The sequence below is a fragment of the Poecilia reticulata genome, chromosome 8, assembly GCF_904066995.2.
Source record: "Poecilia reticulata chromosome 8, P_reticulata-male-v2, whole genome shotgun sequence".
In the NCBI taxonomy this organism is placed as follows: domain Eukaryota; kingdom Metazoa; phylum Chordata; class Actinopteri; order Cyprinodontiformes; family Poeciliidae; genus Poecilia; species Poecilia reticulata.
In genome coordinates this window covers 3,997,720-4,016,947 of record NC_088837.1, presented here as the reverse complement: position 1 = coordinate 4,016,947, position 19,228 = coordinate 3,997,720, and the positions used below count along the sequence as shown (strand labels likewise).

The following is a 19,228-nucleotide window of genomic DNA, read 5'->3' as shown; positions in this document are numbered from 1 at the left end:
CTGTCCTGGTTGCACGGCAATGAGGAAGGCTTCAACACTGGCTTGCATCTTTGACATAATGATAAGAAGGGTTATAATAATAATAATAATAATAATAATAATAATAATATCCATCCATCCATCCATTTTCTTCCGCTTATCCGGGGTCGGGTCGCGGGGGCAGCAGCTTCAGAAGGGAGGCCCAGACTTCCCTCTCCCCAGCCACTTCTTCCAGCTCCTCCGGGGGAATCCCAAGGCGTTCCCAGGCCAGCCGAGAGACGTAATCCCTCCAGCGTGTCCTGGGTCTTCCCCGAGGCCTCCTCCCGGTGGGACGTGCCCGGAACACCTCACCAGGGAGGCGTCCAGGAGGCATCCTTACCAGATGCCCGAGCCACCTCAACTGGCTCCTCTCGACGTGGAGGAGCAGCGGCTCTACTCTGAGTCCCTCCCGGATGACCGAGCTTCTCACCCTATCTCTAAGGGAGAGCCCAGCCACCCTGCGGAGGAAACCCATTTCGGCCGCTTGTACCCGTGATCTCGTTCTTTCGGTCATGACCCAAAGCTCATGACCATAGATGAGGGTGGGAACGTAGATCGACCAGTAAATCGAGAGCTTCGCTTTTTGGCTCAGCTCTCTCTTCACCACGACGGACCGGTACAGCGCCCGCTTCACAGTAGACGCTGCCCCAATCCGCCTGTCGATCTCCCGTTCCCTTCTTCCCTCATTCATGAACAAGATCCCCAGATACTTAAACTCCTCCACTTGAGGCAGGACGACCCCCCTGACCCGGAGAAGGCACTCTACCCTTTTCCGGCTCAAGACCATGGCCTCGGATTTGGAGGCACTGAGCCTCATCCCGGCCGCTTCACACTCGGCTGCGAACCGCTCCAGTGAGAGCTGCAGATCACGTTCCGATGAAGCCAACAGGACCACATCATCCGCAAAAAGCAGAGATGCGATCCTAAGGCCACCAAAACGGATCCCCTCAACACCTCGGCTACGCCTAGAAATTCTGTCCATAAAAGTAATGAACAGAATCGGTGACAAAGGGCAGCCTTGGCGGAGTCCAACTCTCACCGGAAACGAGCCCGACTTACTGCCGGCAATGCGGACCAGACTCTGACACCGGTCATACAGGGACCTGACAGCCCGTATCAAAGGGCCCGGTACCCCATACTCCCGGAGTACCCCCCCCACAGGGCTCCCCGAGGGACACGGTCGAACGCCTTCTCCAAGTCCACAAAACACATGTAGACTGGTTGGGCGAACTCCCATGCACCCTCCAGGACCCCGCTGAGGGTGTAGAGCTGGTCCAGTGTTCCACGACCAGGACGAAAACCACACTGCTCTTCCTGAATCCGAGGTTCGACTATCCGACGGACCCTCCTCTCCAGGACCCCTGAATAGACCTTACCAGGGAGGCTTAAGAGTGTGATCCCCCTGTAATTGGAGCACACCCTCCGGTCCCCCTTTTTAAACAGGGGGACCACCACCCCAGTCTGCCAGTCCAGGGGAACTGCCCCCGATGTCCATGCGATATTGCAGAGTCGCGTTAGCCAACACAACCCCGCAACATCCAGAGCCTTAAGGAACTACGGGCGGATCTCATCCACCCCCGGGGCCCTGCCACCGAGGAGCTTTTTGACCACCTCGGCGACCTCGTCCCCAGAGATTGGAGAGCCCAACCTTGAGTCCCCAGGCTCAGCTTCCTCAACAGAAGGCATGTTGGTGGGATTGAGGAGGTCTTCGAAGTATTCCGCCTACCGGCCCACAACGTCCCGAGTTGAGGTCAGCAGCGAACCATCCCCACTATAAACAGTGTTGGTGCTGCACTGCTTCCCCCTCCTGAGATGCCGGATGGTGGACCAGAATCGCCTCGAAGCCGTACGAAAGTCTGTCTCCATGGCCTCTCCAAACTCCTCCCACGCCCGAGTTTTTGCCTCAGCGACAACCCGAGCCGCATGCCGTTTCGCCCGCCGGTACCTATCAGCTGCTTCTGGAGTCCCACAGGCCAAAAAGGCCCGGTAGGACTCCTTCTTCAGCTTGACAGCATCCCTCACCGAAGGTGTCCACCAATGGGTTCGAGGGTTGCCGCCGCGACAGGCACCAACAACCTTGCGGCCGCAGCTCCGATAGGCCGCCTCGACAATGGAGGTACGGAACATGGTCCACTCAGACTCAATGTCCCCCACCTCCCCCGGAACGTGTTCGAAGTTCTGCCGGAGATGAGAGTTGAAGCTCCGTCTCACAGGGGACTCCTCCAGACGTTCCCAGCAGACCCTCACTACACGTTTGGGCCTGCCAGGTCTGACCGGCTTCCTCCCCCACCACCGGAGCCAACTCGTCACCAGGTAGTGGTCAGTGGACAGCTCCGCACCTCTCTTCACCCGAGTGTCCAAGACATACGGCCGCAAATCCGATGAGACGATGACAAAGTCAATCATCAAAATGCGGCCAAGTGCACATATGGACGCCCTTATGCCTGAACATGGTGTTCGTGATGGACAATTCGTGACGAGCACAGAAGTCCAACAACAGAACACCGCTTGGGTTCAGATCGGGGGGGCCGTTCCTCCCAACCACGCCTCTCCAGGTCTCACTGTCATTGCCCACGTGAGCGTTGAAGTCTCCCAGTAGAACAAGGGAGTCCCCAGGAGGGGCACTCTCCAGTACCCCCTCTAAGGACTCCAAGAAGGGTGGGTAATCTGAACTGCCGTTCGGCCCATAAGCACAAACAACAGTCAGAACCCGTCCCCCCACCCGTAGGCGGAGGGAGGCTACCCTCTCGTTCACCGGGGTAAACCCCAACGTACAGGCGCCCAAATGTGGGGCAACAAGTATGCCCACTCCAGCCCGGCGCCTCTCACCGTGGGCAACTCCAGAGTGGAAGTACGTCCAGCCCCTCTCAAGGAGACTGGTTCCAGAACCAGAGCCATGCGTCGAGGTGAGGCCGACTATTTCTAGCCGGTACCTCTCAGCCTCGCACACTAGCTCCGGCTCCTTCCCCACCAGAGAGGTGACGTTCCACGTCCCAAGAGCCAGCTTCTGCAGCCGAGGATCAGACCGCCAGGGTCCCCTCCCTTGGCTGCCGCCCATAGCACAATGCACCCGACCCCTTTGGCCCCTCGGACAGGTGGTGAGCCCATCGGAAGGGCGACCCACATCTCCTCTTCGGGCTGAGCCCGGCCGGGCTCCGTGGGTAAAAGCCCGGCCACCAGGCGCTCGCCATCGTGCCCCACCTCCAGGCCTGGCTCCAGAGTGGGGCCCCGGTGACCCGCGTCCGGGCGATGGAAAACGCAGTCCAAAGTTCGTATTCATCATAGGGGTCTTCGGGCTGCACTTTGTCTGGTTCCTCACCTAGGACCTGTCTGCCTTGGGTGACCCTACCAGGGGCATAAAGCCCCAGACAGCATAGCTCCTAGGATCATTGGGACACTCAAACCCCTCCACCACGATAAGGTGGCAGCCCAAGGAGAGGTAATAATAATAATAATAAAAATTATTAAATATATTTAGCAGCACAACTACATTCAGATAGCAAACAAAGCCAATGAGAAAGTGCTTCTACAAAGAAGTAGGATCATTAGAATAACCACATACCTGCACATATCTGAAAACATGGTCCACAGTTTGACATGAGCTGTTTTGAATTCTTCTTGTGGCCTTTGGATGTAGGACGAAGCACATGAACCAACAGAAGAATGCCTGGTTTTCCCAGCCTGGAGGGACAACAGGATAAATAGCAGAAACATTAGGAATATAAACATTTTAAAGAGAAGCGAGCAAAACTAACCAGACCCACCAAAATACTTTGTCCACCCGGTTTACCCTGTAAAGCATTTTTCATCACCTACAACATAAAGCATAAAAATGTCAGAAATTATTACCATGAACACAACTCAGACATTGTCATGATCCATGTTCCTGTGTGTTTATTTTTGAGATTTTCTGTTTAGTCCTGTTTCCCTGAGTCTCTGTCCTGTCTTCCCCGTTGATTGATCCCAGCTGTGTCTCGTTCCTGTGATTACCCTCCCAGTGTATTTAGTCTCACCTGTTGTCTGTGTTTCTGGTCGGATCCTTGTCGTTGTCTATGATAGTTCGTCTGCTGACACAGTTGAACTGGTAAGTCCTGTGTCGGCATTTGCTCATCATGTCAGTCTTTGAATTCAGTTGCTACCGGTGTTGAGCCTCTGTGTTTTCGCCCTGCCGTGCTGCCTGAAGATCTGGACTGTTTGAGTCACTTTCATTAAATTCATCATCATTTTCATCAAAACCTGGGTCTCAGCGTTTCTCTCCTCACCACCAACCACTCCAGCACATGACAGAAGGATCCGACCACAAACGGTGAGGAAACGCTACCTTTCAACATGGACCCATTTACCACCCCCACAGCTCCATACCCATTCCTCAAATCAAAGGACATTTACAACATTGAGTTCGAGGAAGATTTTTTTTGCTTGTTCAGCATGTTTTCGGAGGATCCGTTCATGCTGGACCTGGTGGGGGAGCTCCACGAGGAATTCCTCGAAAGAAGACTCGCCTCAACGGTTCCAGCTCCTCCACTGTTCCGTTCCACCCAGTACACTCCAACCCCCACTACTTACCCATCACCACCGACAATTCCAGTTTCCGCTCCAGCCGCCACCCACTACCCGACTCCAGTCGCCACAGTTCCCCTTGCCGTGGGGTTCCAGGTAGCCAGGCTGGCGCCTGGTCGGCAAGCGGCACGCCTAGTGGCGTGGCCCGAGCCTCCAGAGTTTCCTGCGGTCGCTGCTGACGAGCAGCCGCCCGAGCCTCCAGAGTTTCCTGCGGTCGCTGCTGACGAGCAGCCGCCCGAGCCTCCAGAGTTTCCTGCGGTCGCTGCTGACGAGCAGCCGCCCGAGCCTCCAGGTGTCCCTCCGGAGTCCCCTGGTGTCCCTCCAGAGCTCCCAGCGCCTGCAGCAGCCGGCGCTCCGCCCGAGCCCCAGTCTCCAGCGCCTGCAGCAGCCGGCGCTCCGACCGGCCCGCCGCGGCTCAAGCTCCGCCTCCTGCGTCGCCGCCCACCGCGGCTCAAGCTCCGCCTCCTGCGTCGCCGCCCACCGCGGCTCAGGCTCCGCTTCCTGCGTCGCCGCCCACCGCGGCTCAGGCTCCGCTTCCTGCGTCGCCGCCCACCGCGGCTCAGGCTCCGCTTCCTGCGTCGCCGCCCACCGCGGCTCAGGCTCCGCCTCCTGCGTCGCCGCTCACCGTGGCTCAAGCTCCGCCTCCTGCGTCGCCGCCCACCGCGGCTCAAGCTCCGCCTCCTGCGTCGCCGCCCACCGCGGCTCAAGCTCCGCCTCCTGCGTCGCCGCCCGCCGGACCTCCCACGAGAGGTTCACCTCCTGTGCCGTGGTCGGCCCCCAGAAGGTTTTGCTGTGTTGGAGTTCCTGTTTGGATCTAGTTTTTGTTTTCTGGACTCGAGCCCTCCTGCCGTCACCCCTCCGCCCACCCTGTTGGGTCGTTTTGTTTTTGAACTTTTCTGTTGGGCGTCTGGTAGCCGCCCCTTGAGGAGGGGGTACTGTCATGATCCATGTTCCTGTGTGTTTATTTTTGAGATTTTCTGTTTAGTCCTGTTTCCCTGAGTCTCTGTCCTGTCTTCCCCGTTGATTGATCCCAGCTGTGTCTCGTTCCTGTGATTACCCTCCCAGTGTATTTAGTCTCACCTGTTGTCTGTGTTTCTGGTCGGATCCTTGTCGTTGTCTATGATAGTTCGTCTGCTGACACAGTTGAACTGGTAAGTCCTGTGTCGGCATTTGCTCATCATGTCAGTCTTTGAATTCAGTTGCTACCGGTGTTGAGCCTCTGTGTTTTCGCCCTGCCGTGCTGCCTGAAGATCTGGACTGTTTGAGTCACTTTCATTAAATTCATCATCATTTTCATCAAAACCTGGGTCTCAGCGTTTCTCTCCTCACCACCAACCACTCCAGCACATGACAGACATTAGGCATAATAAAAATTAGTCAGCTTATAGAAACATTCTGGACAGCATTTCTTCTACCAACCTGTCAGAAGAAATGTGTTGAAGTCATCATAACAGGCTTCAATCACCAACATGACATACTAATGAAGAAAAAAAGAGTCAACCAATATGTCATTATTTATTATCATTATTATTTATAAAGACAAAAACATTTTGGCTTAGCTTTGATAGCATAGATCAAACCACCGGTCCAGCACAGCCAGTCTCCCCATTATGCCGTCTATAGCCGAAAACTTCAAGAAAACGACTCCTCAGCTAAATAATGTTAACTCAAACAACCTTTCTGACAGTTTTAATGTTCGTTTAACCACCGACACCCCGTGCTACACCTGCTTGGCTAGCTTTAGCTGCTAAACCAAGGGTGCTCACGTCCAGTCCTCGAGAGCTACCGTCCTGCAACTTTTCGATGAATCTTTACTCCAACAGACCAGGATCAGCTCTGAACAGACCTGCTAACCAGCCATTCATTTGATTCAGGTGTGTTATTTGGCGCAGGGAAGCATCTGAAAGTTGCAGGATAGCAGCTCTCAGGGTCTGGACTTGAGCATCTCTGTACTGAACAGTCGTACCGCGATATCCAAACAAATAAACTTACGTTAAGCATAAGTTGATACTCTTGCGCAAACAGAAAGTTAATGCATTCATAAAAAATAATCAAAATCAAAAACATGACGATCTTAACATAAAACTTACTTTTTTTAATAGATCTTTATTGAGATACAGAATACATAACAGTATAAACGCAGCATACATTGTGGTATAATGTCCGCCAGGGAGTTACAAACATTGAGACAATACATCACCATTACATTACATAAATACATTAAAGAAAGAACAAAAAGAGCATGTTTTAATAGATTCGGGGAACTTACCTTCTTATGATAAGATCCAGACAAGACGCCATACTGCCGTCTCCAGGGCAACACGTGACGTCACAGATACGCTGCGGTTGTGGGAGCAACTCTTTATCAAACACCATCTCTTTAGGGAAACTGACAAACCTTTCAATTTGACTAAACAAGTGTTTAATTAACATTGTATTTTTAACATACAACACCAACACTGGTAATCTAACACTTTTGATTATGTTCTGTAGATTTTGATTCATTCCCTAAAAGATTTATTATGGAAAGTATTTTTTTTCTTCCAGTTTAATATAGTCTTTAAATGCTGATTCTCTAAGATGCAAATACAAGTAAAATGTCTTGCCTAGGAAAAAAACTGTATTGTACAATTATTTTGCGGTAGTTTACTGCCAGTCGTCAGTCTTGATTGTGACAAGAGAAGAAGACATCAAATTGACAATATCCTACCATATTTTGGAATAACAGTATGTTACTGCTGGAATTCCGCCGTAAATTTACAACCATTTCTAAGAGTGTACAGAGAGAAAAAATTCCTGCACTCTTGATGTTCCTGTTTGAACTAAGACAGTATTTTCAGTCGGATCTGCAGTAAAACACATTCAAACACAGTGTCAACATTAAACAGCTCTATTGTTAATCTGCATTATTGATATATTAATGGTAATTATGTATCAGCATTATTTCTCAATAACACATAATGCTGTATACTCCCTGTTGTATTTTAACTATCTAGGGATTATTATAAAACAGCAGTATAATAACACGAGTTCTGATGGCATAGCCATAGCCTTCTCAGCACAGATCTGTTCCTTTGTGTTGCATAATTTCCCGTGAACATAAGTTAACAAGTTGGAAAAGTAATTAAAAATGAATTAACATCACCATTGTCTTTTTGCCCATGTGTTTGTACACCCTGTTCTGACCTGGTGCCCAGTAAGCACAACCCCACTGTACGAGTTCCAAACATTTTCAAACATAATGATCTGACCAACACTATTATGAAAACAACATTAGAAAAATATAGTTCAAACAACAAAAGTAACCACCCTGAATTGCTGCCAGTTTCAGAGGTTGATCACACATGATCAGTTAGAATTGATCACTTTCATGTTTTTCTAATTTTTATTAGATAACATTTTTCCACCATATTGATGAACAGTTATTTTTTAACAGACCATTATAGTTTTGCTTACTGGTGATGGGTCAATGTGATGGGGACCAGGGGGTTCCATCCCTTATAAATGATTATTGATATGATTATTCAGTCACGAATGTTTCTGCTGTAAGAGCCCTCTATGAAGTGAATGATGGGAGTCGGTTCCTCATTGAGAGCTCTGAAAAGAGCAGAGATTTCCATCACTATTGCTTACATTTAAGTGTGTGTAGGATATTTACTTACTTACCACCCCTTGCAAACATATATAGACATGTAGTTACCAGAAGACACTGCTGAATAAGTTATTTTGTGTCAGTTTGACTGGTTGCTGATTTCATTGTGACTCATCACTGCAGAGGTAGCCCAGATCGCATCTATTATGGAGGGAAAGGAGAGACTCTGAAGACACAAGGTTCAATGTCTGAAACTCATTCAGTGTTTTTGATCGGTACATCAAAATAGTGCCTTGAAAAATAAATACATGCCTCTTGAACTTATAACCACAAACTTCAATGTATTTTACTGGGACTTTCAGACATTCATAAAATAGTGAACAATTGTGAAAAATGAATCATGTTTTCAAACTCTGAAAAATTCAGCATGCCCCTCAGAATACATTGCAGGATCACCTTTTGTTGCAGTTTCAGCAGCAGGTCTCTTGGAGTACATCTCTATCATCTTTGCACATCCAGCGACTGAAACTTTTGACATTCTGTGTTAGTTTTTTCATATACATTTGTGTTTATGTGTTTGTAAAATGACCGAATGTAGAAGAGTTCAGCACATCTGAATACTTATGCAAGACACTGCAACTCCAATCATTGTAATCTTTGTGACAAGCAACTGTGGCCTTAAGTTAATAGGAGGTATTGCTTTAAATGGCTGAAATATGTAGACCACTGCATGAAATTAAGGCCCCCCATGTGTCTCTTTCTGTGTCTGACTCATTCAGTTTCAGAGCCGAACCTGAAGGTTCGATCTAGACTCAAGCAGAAAGTGGCAGAGAGGCGCAGCTCTCCATTGTTGCGCAGGAAGGATGGAACTGTCATTAGCACCTTCAAGAAAAGGGCTGTTGAGATATCAGGTGAACAAAGATTTTATCATTTCTACAGGAGAGTAAATGGAAAAATCAGACAAGCATGATCAGCAACATTTAAGCTTTTCTTTGTGTTTCTGTCCCAGTCTCCTCCGTCTGTAACAGTGCTCCAGGCTCAGGTCCTAGTAGCCCCAACAGTTCCAATACGGCCATCGCCAACGGCAACACGGGATCAGTCCCCAACATACAGACCGAGGTGCAGAATCACAGCTTAACATGCACAAGCTTCATTTAAAGAAGTACTTTTTCATGACTTTTTTTTGTCCGCCTGTCTTATCATGAACTGTTTTCACACAGCTCAAAGCTTCATTACAGCTTTAGACCCTCAGAGTGTTTCATTAAAAATTAAAGCTCTGGACCAGTTTTAATAAATAATGTTTTTTCAATTAATTTGAATTATTTGGTTACTGTATTTACTAATGACATTAATTAAGAAGAACAATTTATGTTCCACTTAATTATAAAATATAATTAATAATATTTTGTGTCACACTATTCATAATATGTCATAATATTATCTGAAAATGTTAATAAAAATGTAACATTTTTATTAACATTTTTAGTGTGTAAAATTCAATTTTCTTTTTATAAAACACAGTAGTTAAAAAACATAAATTAAATGATCACATTCATACTTGATTCAACATATGAATGAGTTCGATGGCCAGACAGTTGCTGGTTACAGATGAGTTAAGCACGACGGGACAGATTGACTTCACTCTTAGTTCCTGACTCAGCATGTGTGATGGCAACAAAGACACAATTAATCAAATGATTTCAGTGCTTTTTTTGTCATTTTGAGTGTTTCTCATGGACATCTTTGAATTTTGGAATTAATTTTAGCTGTCAGTGTTTGCTTCTTGAACCAGGTGGGCTGACTTAGAATATCTTTATTGGAGATATTGATACTAAGTGTTAGTATCAATATTAGACAACTGTGAAATGCCTAATTTCAGTTTTGAGGATGAAAGTACAAAGTGAGTCTGATATGACCATCTGTTAAAAATATCTTGTATGAAACATTTCCAGAGATATGGTTACATAGAGTCAGTTTCCTAAGTACCTTTTAGGTAAAACAAAACATACCATTTGGAATGTAAAATTATAGCTAACAATTGAGATGGCTCAGGGTTAGAAACTACAACTTATGTGATGATGCAAACAATGCTTGCATAAGATTCCCCTTGTATAAATACTTCAGTAAAATGGCCTGCTGGTGGATTATGTAGTGTTAAAGTAGAAATTGGTTTGATAGATCTTCTCAACAATGACTGAGATTATCTCCTTAGCGCTAACATAGCATCTAAGCCACCTGCCTCTGACCTCCCTGAGGATCCAGAGGTCTGAGACCAGGGTCCAGATACTATCTTTACACCCGTCTTCCACCAGAATGTGTCTGGCCCCCCAACATTTCATAGCAGGACAATACCTGTCCGGATCACTGCAAGAAAAGTTACAAAAAACAGAAATACAAAAAGCAGTGGTCTTAATTCACACCTCAGACTGAAGAGCTTTCAGCCTCCAAGTCACTTAAATTGGCTCTTTTAAATACCAGATCTCTCTGTGCTAAAGCTGTATTAATTAATGATTTCATCACCGAGCATAATATTGATGTTTTATTTCTGACAGAAACATGGCTGAATGACAATAATGAAGCAATCGTACTAATTGAATCAACGCCTCCTACGTACAATTTTTTAAGTGAAAATAGAAAACACAAAAAAGGAGGAGGCGTGGCTTCAATATTTAGGAATACCATGAACTGTAGTAAATTCTCTTTTGAATATCTTGGAATCGAGGTAAAAGGCCACAAACGAACTTTGACACTAACTCTATACAAAACACCAACATATGTGGAAAATTTCTTTGCGGACTTGAATGAGCTTCTATCTCTCATATGTATTGATTACGATTGTTTGATAATTGTTGGTGATTTCAACATTCATGTTGACAACCCCCAAGACCGAGGGGCTAAAAAGCTCTTTAATATATTAGAGAGTTTTTTTCTAACACAACATGTCAAACAAGCAACACACACTCAGGGACACACACTGGACCTGGTTATCAGTAAGGCTGTGAATATTTCCAATGTCTCTGTAACTGATGTTGCCCTGTCGGATCACTTTGCTGTTATCTTTGACAGTTCTTTATTCATTAACCCACTTGGACAAAATGCTACTATCACAAAACGTACCTTCACAGAAAACACAGCAGAATCATTTAATCAAATCTACTCTTCTTCCTCACTCTTAAGTTATAGTAACGTAGATAAGTTGGTGGATGATTTTCAGTGAAAACTTTCAGATATCATTGATTACATTGCCTCCATTAAAGTAAAGGTTGAGACTGGTAGGAAGAAATCTCCATGGAGAAATGCACAAATTGTTCAATCTGCAAAACAACTCTGCGGCGCCGAACAGAAATGGCGTAAAGGTCAACTTCACGTTTATTATGACATCTACAAAGAAAGACTACGTAACTATCACACAACACTAAAACATGCAAGAGAGGCTTTCTTTGCAGATGTCATAAACAAAAACACTAACAACGCTCGAGCTTTATTTGCTACTGTTGACAGGCTCACAAACCCTCCTATGACGTTACCACCTGAACTTCAATCTAATGCCGCCTGCAACAAGTTTTCAAGTTTCTTTTTAGAGAAAATTCAAAAGATTAGAGGATTAATCTGCACATCAACTCCAAAGACAGTACTAATGCTGTGCCCAAACAAAACAAATGCAGGAAAAATGACCCAATTTCAACTACTAAATTATAAAACCCTAGAAGAAATTATAAGTCAATTAAGCTCCAGTTCCTGCTGTCTGGATGTCCTACACACATTTCTTTAAGAAAGTCTTGCCTGTTGTTGCTAATGATCTGATCCAAATAGTAACTCATCACTGTTTTCAGGTGTTTTCCCCCAGGCTTTGAAAACAGCAGTTATCAAACCTCTGATAAAAAAGAACAATCTGGATAAATCACTACTGCAGAATTACAAGCTGATCTCCAACCTCCCATTCATCAGCAAAATTATTGAAAAAGCTGCTTTTAAGCAATTAAATAACTTCCTAACAATAATGAATCGCTTTGACTCCTTCCAGTCTGGTTTTCGTGCTCACCACAGCACGGAGACGGCCCTTGTAAAAGTGTTCAATGACATCCATATAAATACAGACTGTGGGAGAACCACAGTGCTGGTTCTGTTGGACCTCAGTGCAGCTTTCGACACTGTTGACCATGACATTCTACTGAATCGACTGGAGAGTTGGGTCGGACTCTCCGGTCCAGTTCTCCACTGGTTTGAATCTTACATAAAGAAACTTCTCATCAGAGAGATCAAAGGTTACATGTGGGGTACCCCAAGGTTCAATCCTAAGACCCCTTCTTTTCAACATTTATATGCTCCCACTGGCTCAGGTTATAACAGGACATAGGATTAGCTACCACAATTATGCGGATGATACACAGCTCTACATCACGATGTCACCAGGTGACTCAGAACCCATCCAATCACTGAACAGATGCTTAGAACAGATCAATGTGTGGATGTGCCAAAACTTTCTCCAGCTGAACAGAAACAAAACTGAAGTTATTATCTTTGGACCTAAAGAGGAGCGAACCTAAATCAATGAGCAGCTTCAGTTATCACATCTAAAAACCAGCGATCAGCCCGAAACCTGGGAGTAGTGATGACCTCTGACCTGAACCTTCAGAGCCACATTAAGACAGTCACAAAGTCGGCCTTCTATCACCTGAAGAACATCTCCAGGATTAGAGGACTGATGTCTCAGCAGGATCTAGAGAAACTCATCCATGCGTTTATCTTTAGCCGCATTGATTATTGCAACAGCGTCTTCACAGGTCTGACTAATAAATCAATCAAACAGCTGATCCAGATGCTGCTGCTCGCGTTCTCACTAAAACCAGGAAGATAGAGACATAACACCAGTTTTAAAGTCCCTACACTGGCTCCCTGTAGCTCAGAGGATAGACTTTAAAATACTGATGTTAGTTTATAAATCACTGAACGGTTTAGCACCACAAAACCTTAAAGATCTGTTACTGCTGTACCAACCGTCTAGACCCCTCAGACCTTCTGGTTCTGGTTCTGCTCTGCATCCCCAGAACCAGAACCAAACGAGGAGAAGCAGGATTCAGTTTCTAAGCACCACAAATCTGGAACAAACTTCCAGAAAACTGTAAAACAGCTGAAACACTGGGTGCCTTTAAATCTCATCTTAAAACCCTCCTGTTTAGAGTTGCTTATGGCTAAATTAGGGTTAGAGTGTGGGTTTTGATGTCTTTGATATTTTTATGTCTTTAATGGTTTTGAAGTTTTAAAGGTTTGAGTCCTTGTCAAATGGCGGTTTGACTAAAGAAGTTTTAAATGTTAAAGTTTTTATTTTTACTTTTTAATTTGTTTTTATTTCTTTTTCTCACTGTTTCTTTTTTTTAATTTCTTTGTCTTTCTGTTTATTCACTGTCACATGCTGTTTTTATTTTAATTATGTAAAGCACTTTGAAATGCCTTGCTGCTGAAATGTGCTATACAAATAAAATTTGATTGATTGATTGATTGACTTAGACACAAGAAAACTGAACATCGTGACAGAGGTAGGATGTAGATCCTCAGTCAGTGAGTTGTTGGCTCAATTTCTGTCCTTGGGCAAGACACTTCACCCTCCTTGCCTGCTGATGGTGGTCAGAGGGTCCGGTGGCACCAGTGCATGGCAGCCCTGCTTCTGTCAGTCTGGCCCAGGGCAACTGTGGCTACTATCCATAGCTTGTTGTCATGAGTGTATGAGTGTGTGTGTGAATAGGTGAATGACTGACTGTAGTGTGAAATGCTTTGGGGTCCTCTGGACTTGATAAAGTGTTACATAAGTACTGGACTTTTGCCAATGTCTGAACTTTTTTACATTGTTAATTTCAATTCTACATTGATGCAGAAGTCCCAAAGCACAACATATACAATTTTATTTTTTGCCAAGCTCTATGATGTCAAGTGCTATTTTTTGAGGATAAAAACAATAAATTGTATATCTTTAAAGACTAATGTATATTTTGTATATTCCAATGTATCAGTGACTGTATATTTTGTCACTGACACATTATAAAAGAGGAAACAATGAGATTTTCATTTAGCATTGAATTTTCTAACCAGCTGGCTTCTGTGTTTATCGTACAGCTGAGATCTCTCCATCAGACACTGGGGGCTGATGGGACATTGAGTCCTCTTAGCCTCTACACCTCACCCTCCCTGCCCAATATCTCCCTAGGCCTCCCTGCCAACACACACATCACAGTAAGTCCATGGTAGACATGTTCATCTTTGCAATTTATGTTTGTGGATTGTCCTGCAGAGAACAAACCAGATTTTTTTCACTGAGTGAACAGATTAGTGTTAGTTTTACCTGTGAGGCTCATGATCTGGCTATCTGACAGCAACTTTTCTCACTTGATTTATTTTCCTAATCTTTGGAATAATTTGTCATTTTTCCCTTAACTGCTCCTCAATGTGACATCACAAATAATGTACACTGATTACAAAAACTACATAAAAATGTCTCTTCTTTCCAGCCACCCCAGAAACTGTCCACCCAGCAGGAAGCAGAGCGTCAGGCCATCCAGTCCCTACGAGGGGGAGGAGCTCTAACTGGGAAGTTTCTCTCCACTTCCTCCCTACCAGCAGGTAACATTCACACACAATTTAACCAGGTGATCAGCATCTACAGTGCCTTGAAAAACTATTCATACCATTGAACCTTTTCTATTTTCCCCTTTTTATGAAAAATCTTTGTCTATTTCTTCTGCTTTCTACAAATATATGAAAAGGACACATGGATATTTTTTTTAACTTAAAACAATCTGAAAAGTGTGATCAAACTTTTTATTCAACCACTGATAACATCCACAACAACCAATGGCATTCAAAAGTTATTCAAGTAGTGACTGGAGTCCAGTCCAGTTCTTTAAAGCAGGGTTAGGTTCTAAAACAATATTCCAAGTTGAATTGAATTCTGTTTAATTTGTCATCTGCACATAGAGTGAGTATGGCACAGAGAAGGCACCAAACCTGCCATGGCATGACTATTACCTCATGTGAAACTATCGAGTCATATGAGGTGAACATCATTCAAAGGTGGAGGTAAAAAACTTATTGTAATTTTATAGGTGCTGCATAACTCCAGAGAGAAAATAACTGACCAAAAACAATTTCAGCCTGTAGATTTGGAGACATGCAGTACCCCTAATGGCTTACTGCTGTAATTGCAGCAACATATTGTTGAGAAAGGGCAGCTGAATACACATGCACACATAGCTATTGAGATTTTTATTTGTAAACAACCCCTAAAAACCATTTATCATTTTCATGTTTCAGTTGGCCGCAGAAAGTCCTGTTTTGAAATCTGGGCCTGGAGTCTTTCTGTAGGAGTTTGCAGGTCCTCCCATGCAGACCTCCATGGTAGGAATACCATGGTTGAGAAACACGGATGTTAGGTTAATTGGTATCTCTAAATTGTAATTATGAGTTTGGTGCGCATCACTATTTGTGTGATGAAATGCTGACATGTCTAGGGTGTAGTTCTTCCACCCCCCCACTTGCGCCAATAAATGGCTATGCACAATGGATAGATGAATGTATCGTTTTCCTTCTACGTTTAGCCTATAACACACAGTCTGAGTAAACTAAGTTGGTAGTTGTAATGTGACAAAATGTGAAAAGGTCTCAGGGGTATAAAGTGTTTTGAAAACCACTTCATGTAAAGTGTCAGAAGAATTGATGTGGTTCCTGTGCAGGTGCGGCACATGATGTGGAGACTCCGCCCCCCGGCTCTCATTCAGCCCACTCCTCGTTGTTACAACACGTCCTGTTACTTGAGCAGGCCCGACAACAGACCGCTATGTTAGGTAATGCAAACACCAAACTAGTCAGACATTTGCCAAGCAGAATACAATTCTTACTATGTTTGTCCTGTGACTATCCACCCACTCAGTGCCCATGTACAATCAGTCACCGCTGGTTACTGCAGAGAGAGGTGTAGCCACTGGAATGCGGCCCGTCAACAAGTTACCCCGCCACCGACCGTTGGCTCGCACACAGAGCGCCCCTTTACCCCAGTCACCCCAGGCGCTGCAGCAGCTGGTGGTCCAACAGCAGCACCAGCACTTCCTGGAGAAACACTATAAGGTAGACCACTTCACACACCTCGAGCATGACCTGTTATAGGTCTGCACAGTAACACAACATGTGGTTGGTAGATACTATCGAAGGGGGGAGACCTCCCTAGACCACCACCCACTCACCCAGAGGAGACAGAGGAGGAGCTAACAGAGACCAGTGACATGCAGGAGGATGAATGCTCGGCTCCTAACAGGTGCAGTGAAAGCTTTTAGAAACCCAAGCTTAAATTTCTTAAGTCCCTAATTGTTGCTTTTTAAGTGTAATAATTTTCCATGTTTTCTTTGGCATGTAGCCTGCAGAAAGAGGGATCAGATGACAGTAGCCACTCATCTGAGCGACTGGCCAGCCACCTGAAGGGGGAGGAGGAACCCAGGGTCAGCCAGGTCAAAGGCGAGAGCACGGAGAGTGAGCTAGATGAAGATGAAGAGGATGATGATGTCATTCAGCTAAGGGAGAGCGAAGAAGAGGAAAGGGGCAGCTACATACAGGTTGGTGTGAAAATGTAATTGAACACACACATTCATTCCAAAGTCCTTGACATAATCCTATGGCAGTCTGGAATATTCTGGAGAAGTCTGAGATTGGCTTAGAATTTTTACAGGTGAAGCTAAAAATGAAATAACACAAAACATATTTGGATTAGTGTGGACTGAACTTTCCATCCATCCATATTCCTTTTTTCCTTCCTTCTTACTTTCTCTTTCTTATTGGCTTGGGCTTGTCTGTAAGTGATGAAGTGAGACTAAACCCTCACCTTCCAAACGTTTCTGTGTCTCGCTGTGATTTATAAGCAAAGAGACACAACCAGTAATGTTTGCTGAAAGATATCCAGGCATGGGTGCATGTCAGTTTTCTCCATAGAGTTAATTCTTTTCCTTCTTTAAACTGCAATTCATTCCCATGATGAGAATGAATGGGAATGAATTGTGACAGAACCACAAAGAATGCTTCTGTCATTGTGTCCTTGGGCAAGACACTTCAAAGGGCCCAACAGGGGGCTTCTGTCAGACAGTGGCTCCTCCACATTTTCTTTCCTGTAGGTGCTAAGGGGGAGCTAAGCATTTTACTGAAGGTGCTATGACGGATATTCTTTTCCTCTATAGTTATCAACACACACGCATTAGTATTGTTATTTTAATCAGACTGATTTGCATGTATTTGATTCTTAGACGTCAGCATGAAGTTGTGAGCCATTAGCCATACATCAAGATAATATAACATTGTTTAGGTTAAAACAGCATTTATGACAAAGGAGAAACCCAAGTATTGACCCTTTGCAACTACATCACTTAATCATTCAAAGCGCTATGATGTACATCGGAAGTGAGAATCTGGAGTATTGAACTGAGCAGCTGAAGTTGCTTTCCCAAGTTATTTTTGTGTTTATTCACGGCTCTTATTTGTTCAAGTCAAGCTAATTTGTCTGTGAACGTAACACACCTGGTTGGAGCTCATAGACGGCAGTATTTACAGAAGCCTGACAAAGCTAGCTGAGAAACCGACCCAGACCTCGTCCCTCCTGCTGGGTTGATCAAATTACCGACTTTGCCTGAATTCACACCACGATTGATGTCACTATGTCATAAATAGCGTTTCCCCTTAAACCGGAGCAGCATTAAAAACGTACAGAAGACGCTAATCATTTTTTCCAAACATGCTAGGCTACATGATGGCATGGCATTGTTTCCATGGTTACTGATGGTTAGATGCTACCTTCTCCATTATGCAATATTTGATATGTTTCTAATCATACTTACTTGTAAAGTATATGAACGTTAATTTTCTTACCTTGTATAAAGTGTTCGCTGTAAATCCGTGCTAACAAGAGCTGCCAGTCATTATGATTGACTGCTGCTAATCATCGCAGCATCTTTCCTCATTAAAATAAAATGACAACAACTACATATAAGTAATGTTAAATGGGGGTGCTATGACATTTCCAGGGGGAGCTATAGCACTCCCTAGCCCCCACTTGGCGCCGTCACTGCTGTCAGACTGCCACAGGGTAGCTGTGGTTACTATCCAGTAGCTTGGGATCATCAGCATGTGAAAGTGTGTCAATGGGTGAATGTGTGAAGCACTTTGGGATCCTCTGGACTTGATAAAGAGCTATACAGATCATTTACAATTTCTTGAAATTTTATGAGATGGTCAAAGCAGTGGAAACAAGAAAATCTGAGTATTTAAAACCTGTTTTCATTTCAGTGTTATCATCCCGGTTTGGGGATGCTTTTTCCAGAAAAGCACATTGGATTGATTTACCTCACTATATGCTGAATTACTAAATTGTGTCCACTGTTACAACCCCTCCCCAAGACCACTAAGGGTAAATTCTGGCACTGGGTGTAGCACAAAATCAGTAATCTAAACAGTTGATGTTTAGATCAACTAAAGATAGTTTATTTTACAGTTCAGGTAAAACCTCAATCACAGGAAGCAGAAAACACAGGGAAAGTTTAAACTTCAGGGCCTCCAAGGCCAAAACAATAAACAAAACACCCTCTTTTAACTATAAAATAAAAAACACGTTCTAGAGGAGAACTGAAAAAAGTACACAACCTGAACTCCCTGTCTAAACACAAAACAGGAGAAAACAGGCAAAGAACCCCTACCAGCTAGTGATGGACCATCTGAATCCAGGCTGAGGTTTGTACAGAGTAAAAAGGGGGCGTGTCCGATGAAGCCCCGCTTCGAGGCTTGTGTCGTCTTGCTGAAAACCACGTGACTGGCAACAAACGAGGCCTGGCATTGCTTGGGTGACTGCTTCATTTTGCATGTCGGTTTTCAAAGTAAAAGCGCGGTGAGCCACACTGCATCATGGGTTGTTGTATTTGATCGCACATCAGAGTATTTGTCTTCAGCAGTGGCTGAAATAAAAGGAACATTGACCAACTTAGTTCATGTGTATTAATGATTTTGATGACGCCACTCATCAAAATGCAATGTTTG

General features: G+C 44.6%; 1 protein-coding gene across 6 annotated transcripts in view; it reads left to right on the top strand.

Annotated features, from left to right (window-relative positions):
- Positions 1 to 19,228, top strand: part of hdac5 (histone deacetylase 5) — a 122,659-nt gene that overhangs the window by 62,384 nt on the left and 41,047 nt on the right. For all 6 annotated transcript variants that reach the window (XM_008414990.3, XM_008414989.3, XM_081609652.1 and 3 more), the window contains 8 exons: positions 8,950 to 9,081; positions 9,180 to 9,289; positions 14,282 to 14,398; positions 14,674 to 14,785; positions 15,895 to 16,005; positions 16,092 to 16,285; positions 16,357 to 16,472; positions 16,572 to 16,767. In XM_008414990.3, the coding sequence (XP_008413212.2) occupies positions 8,950 to 9,081; positions 9,180 to 9,289; positions 14,282 to 14,398; positions 14,674 to 14,785; positions 15,895 to 16,005; positions 16,092 to 16,285; positions 16,357 to 16,472; positions 16,572 to 16,767 (1,088 nt within the window). The remainder of the gene's footprint in view (positions 1 to 8,949; positions 9,082 to 9,179; positions 9,290 to 14,281; positions 14,399 to 14,673; positions 14,786 to 15,894; positions 16,006 to 16,091; positions 16,286 to 16,356; positions 16,473 to 16,571; positions 16,768 to 19,228) is intronic.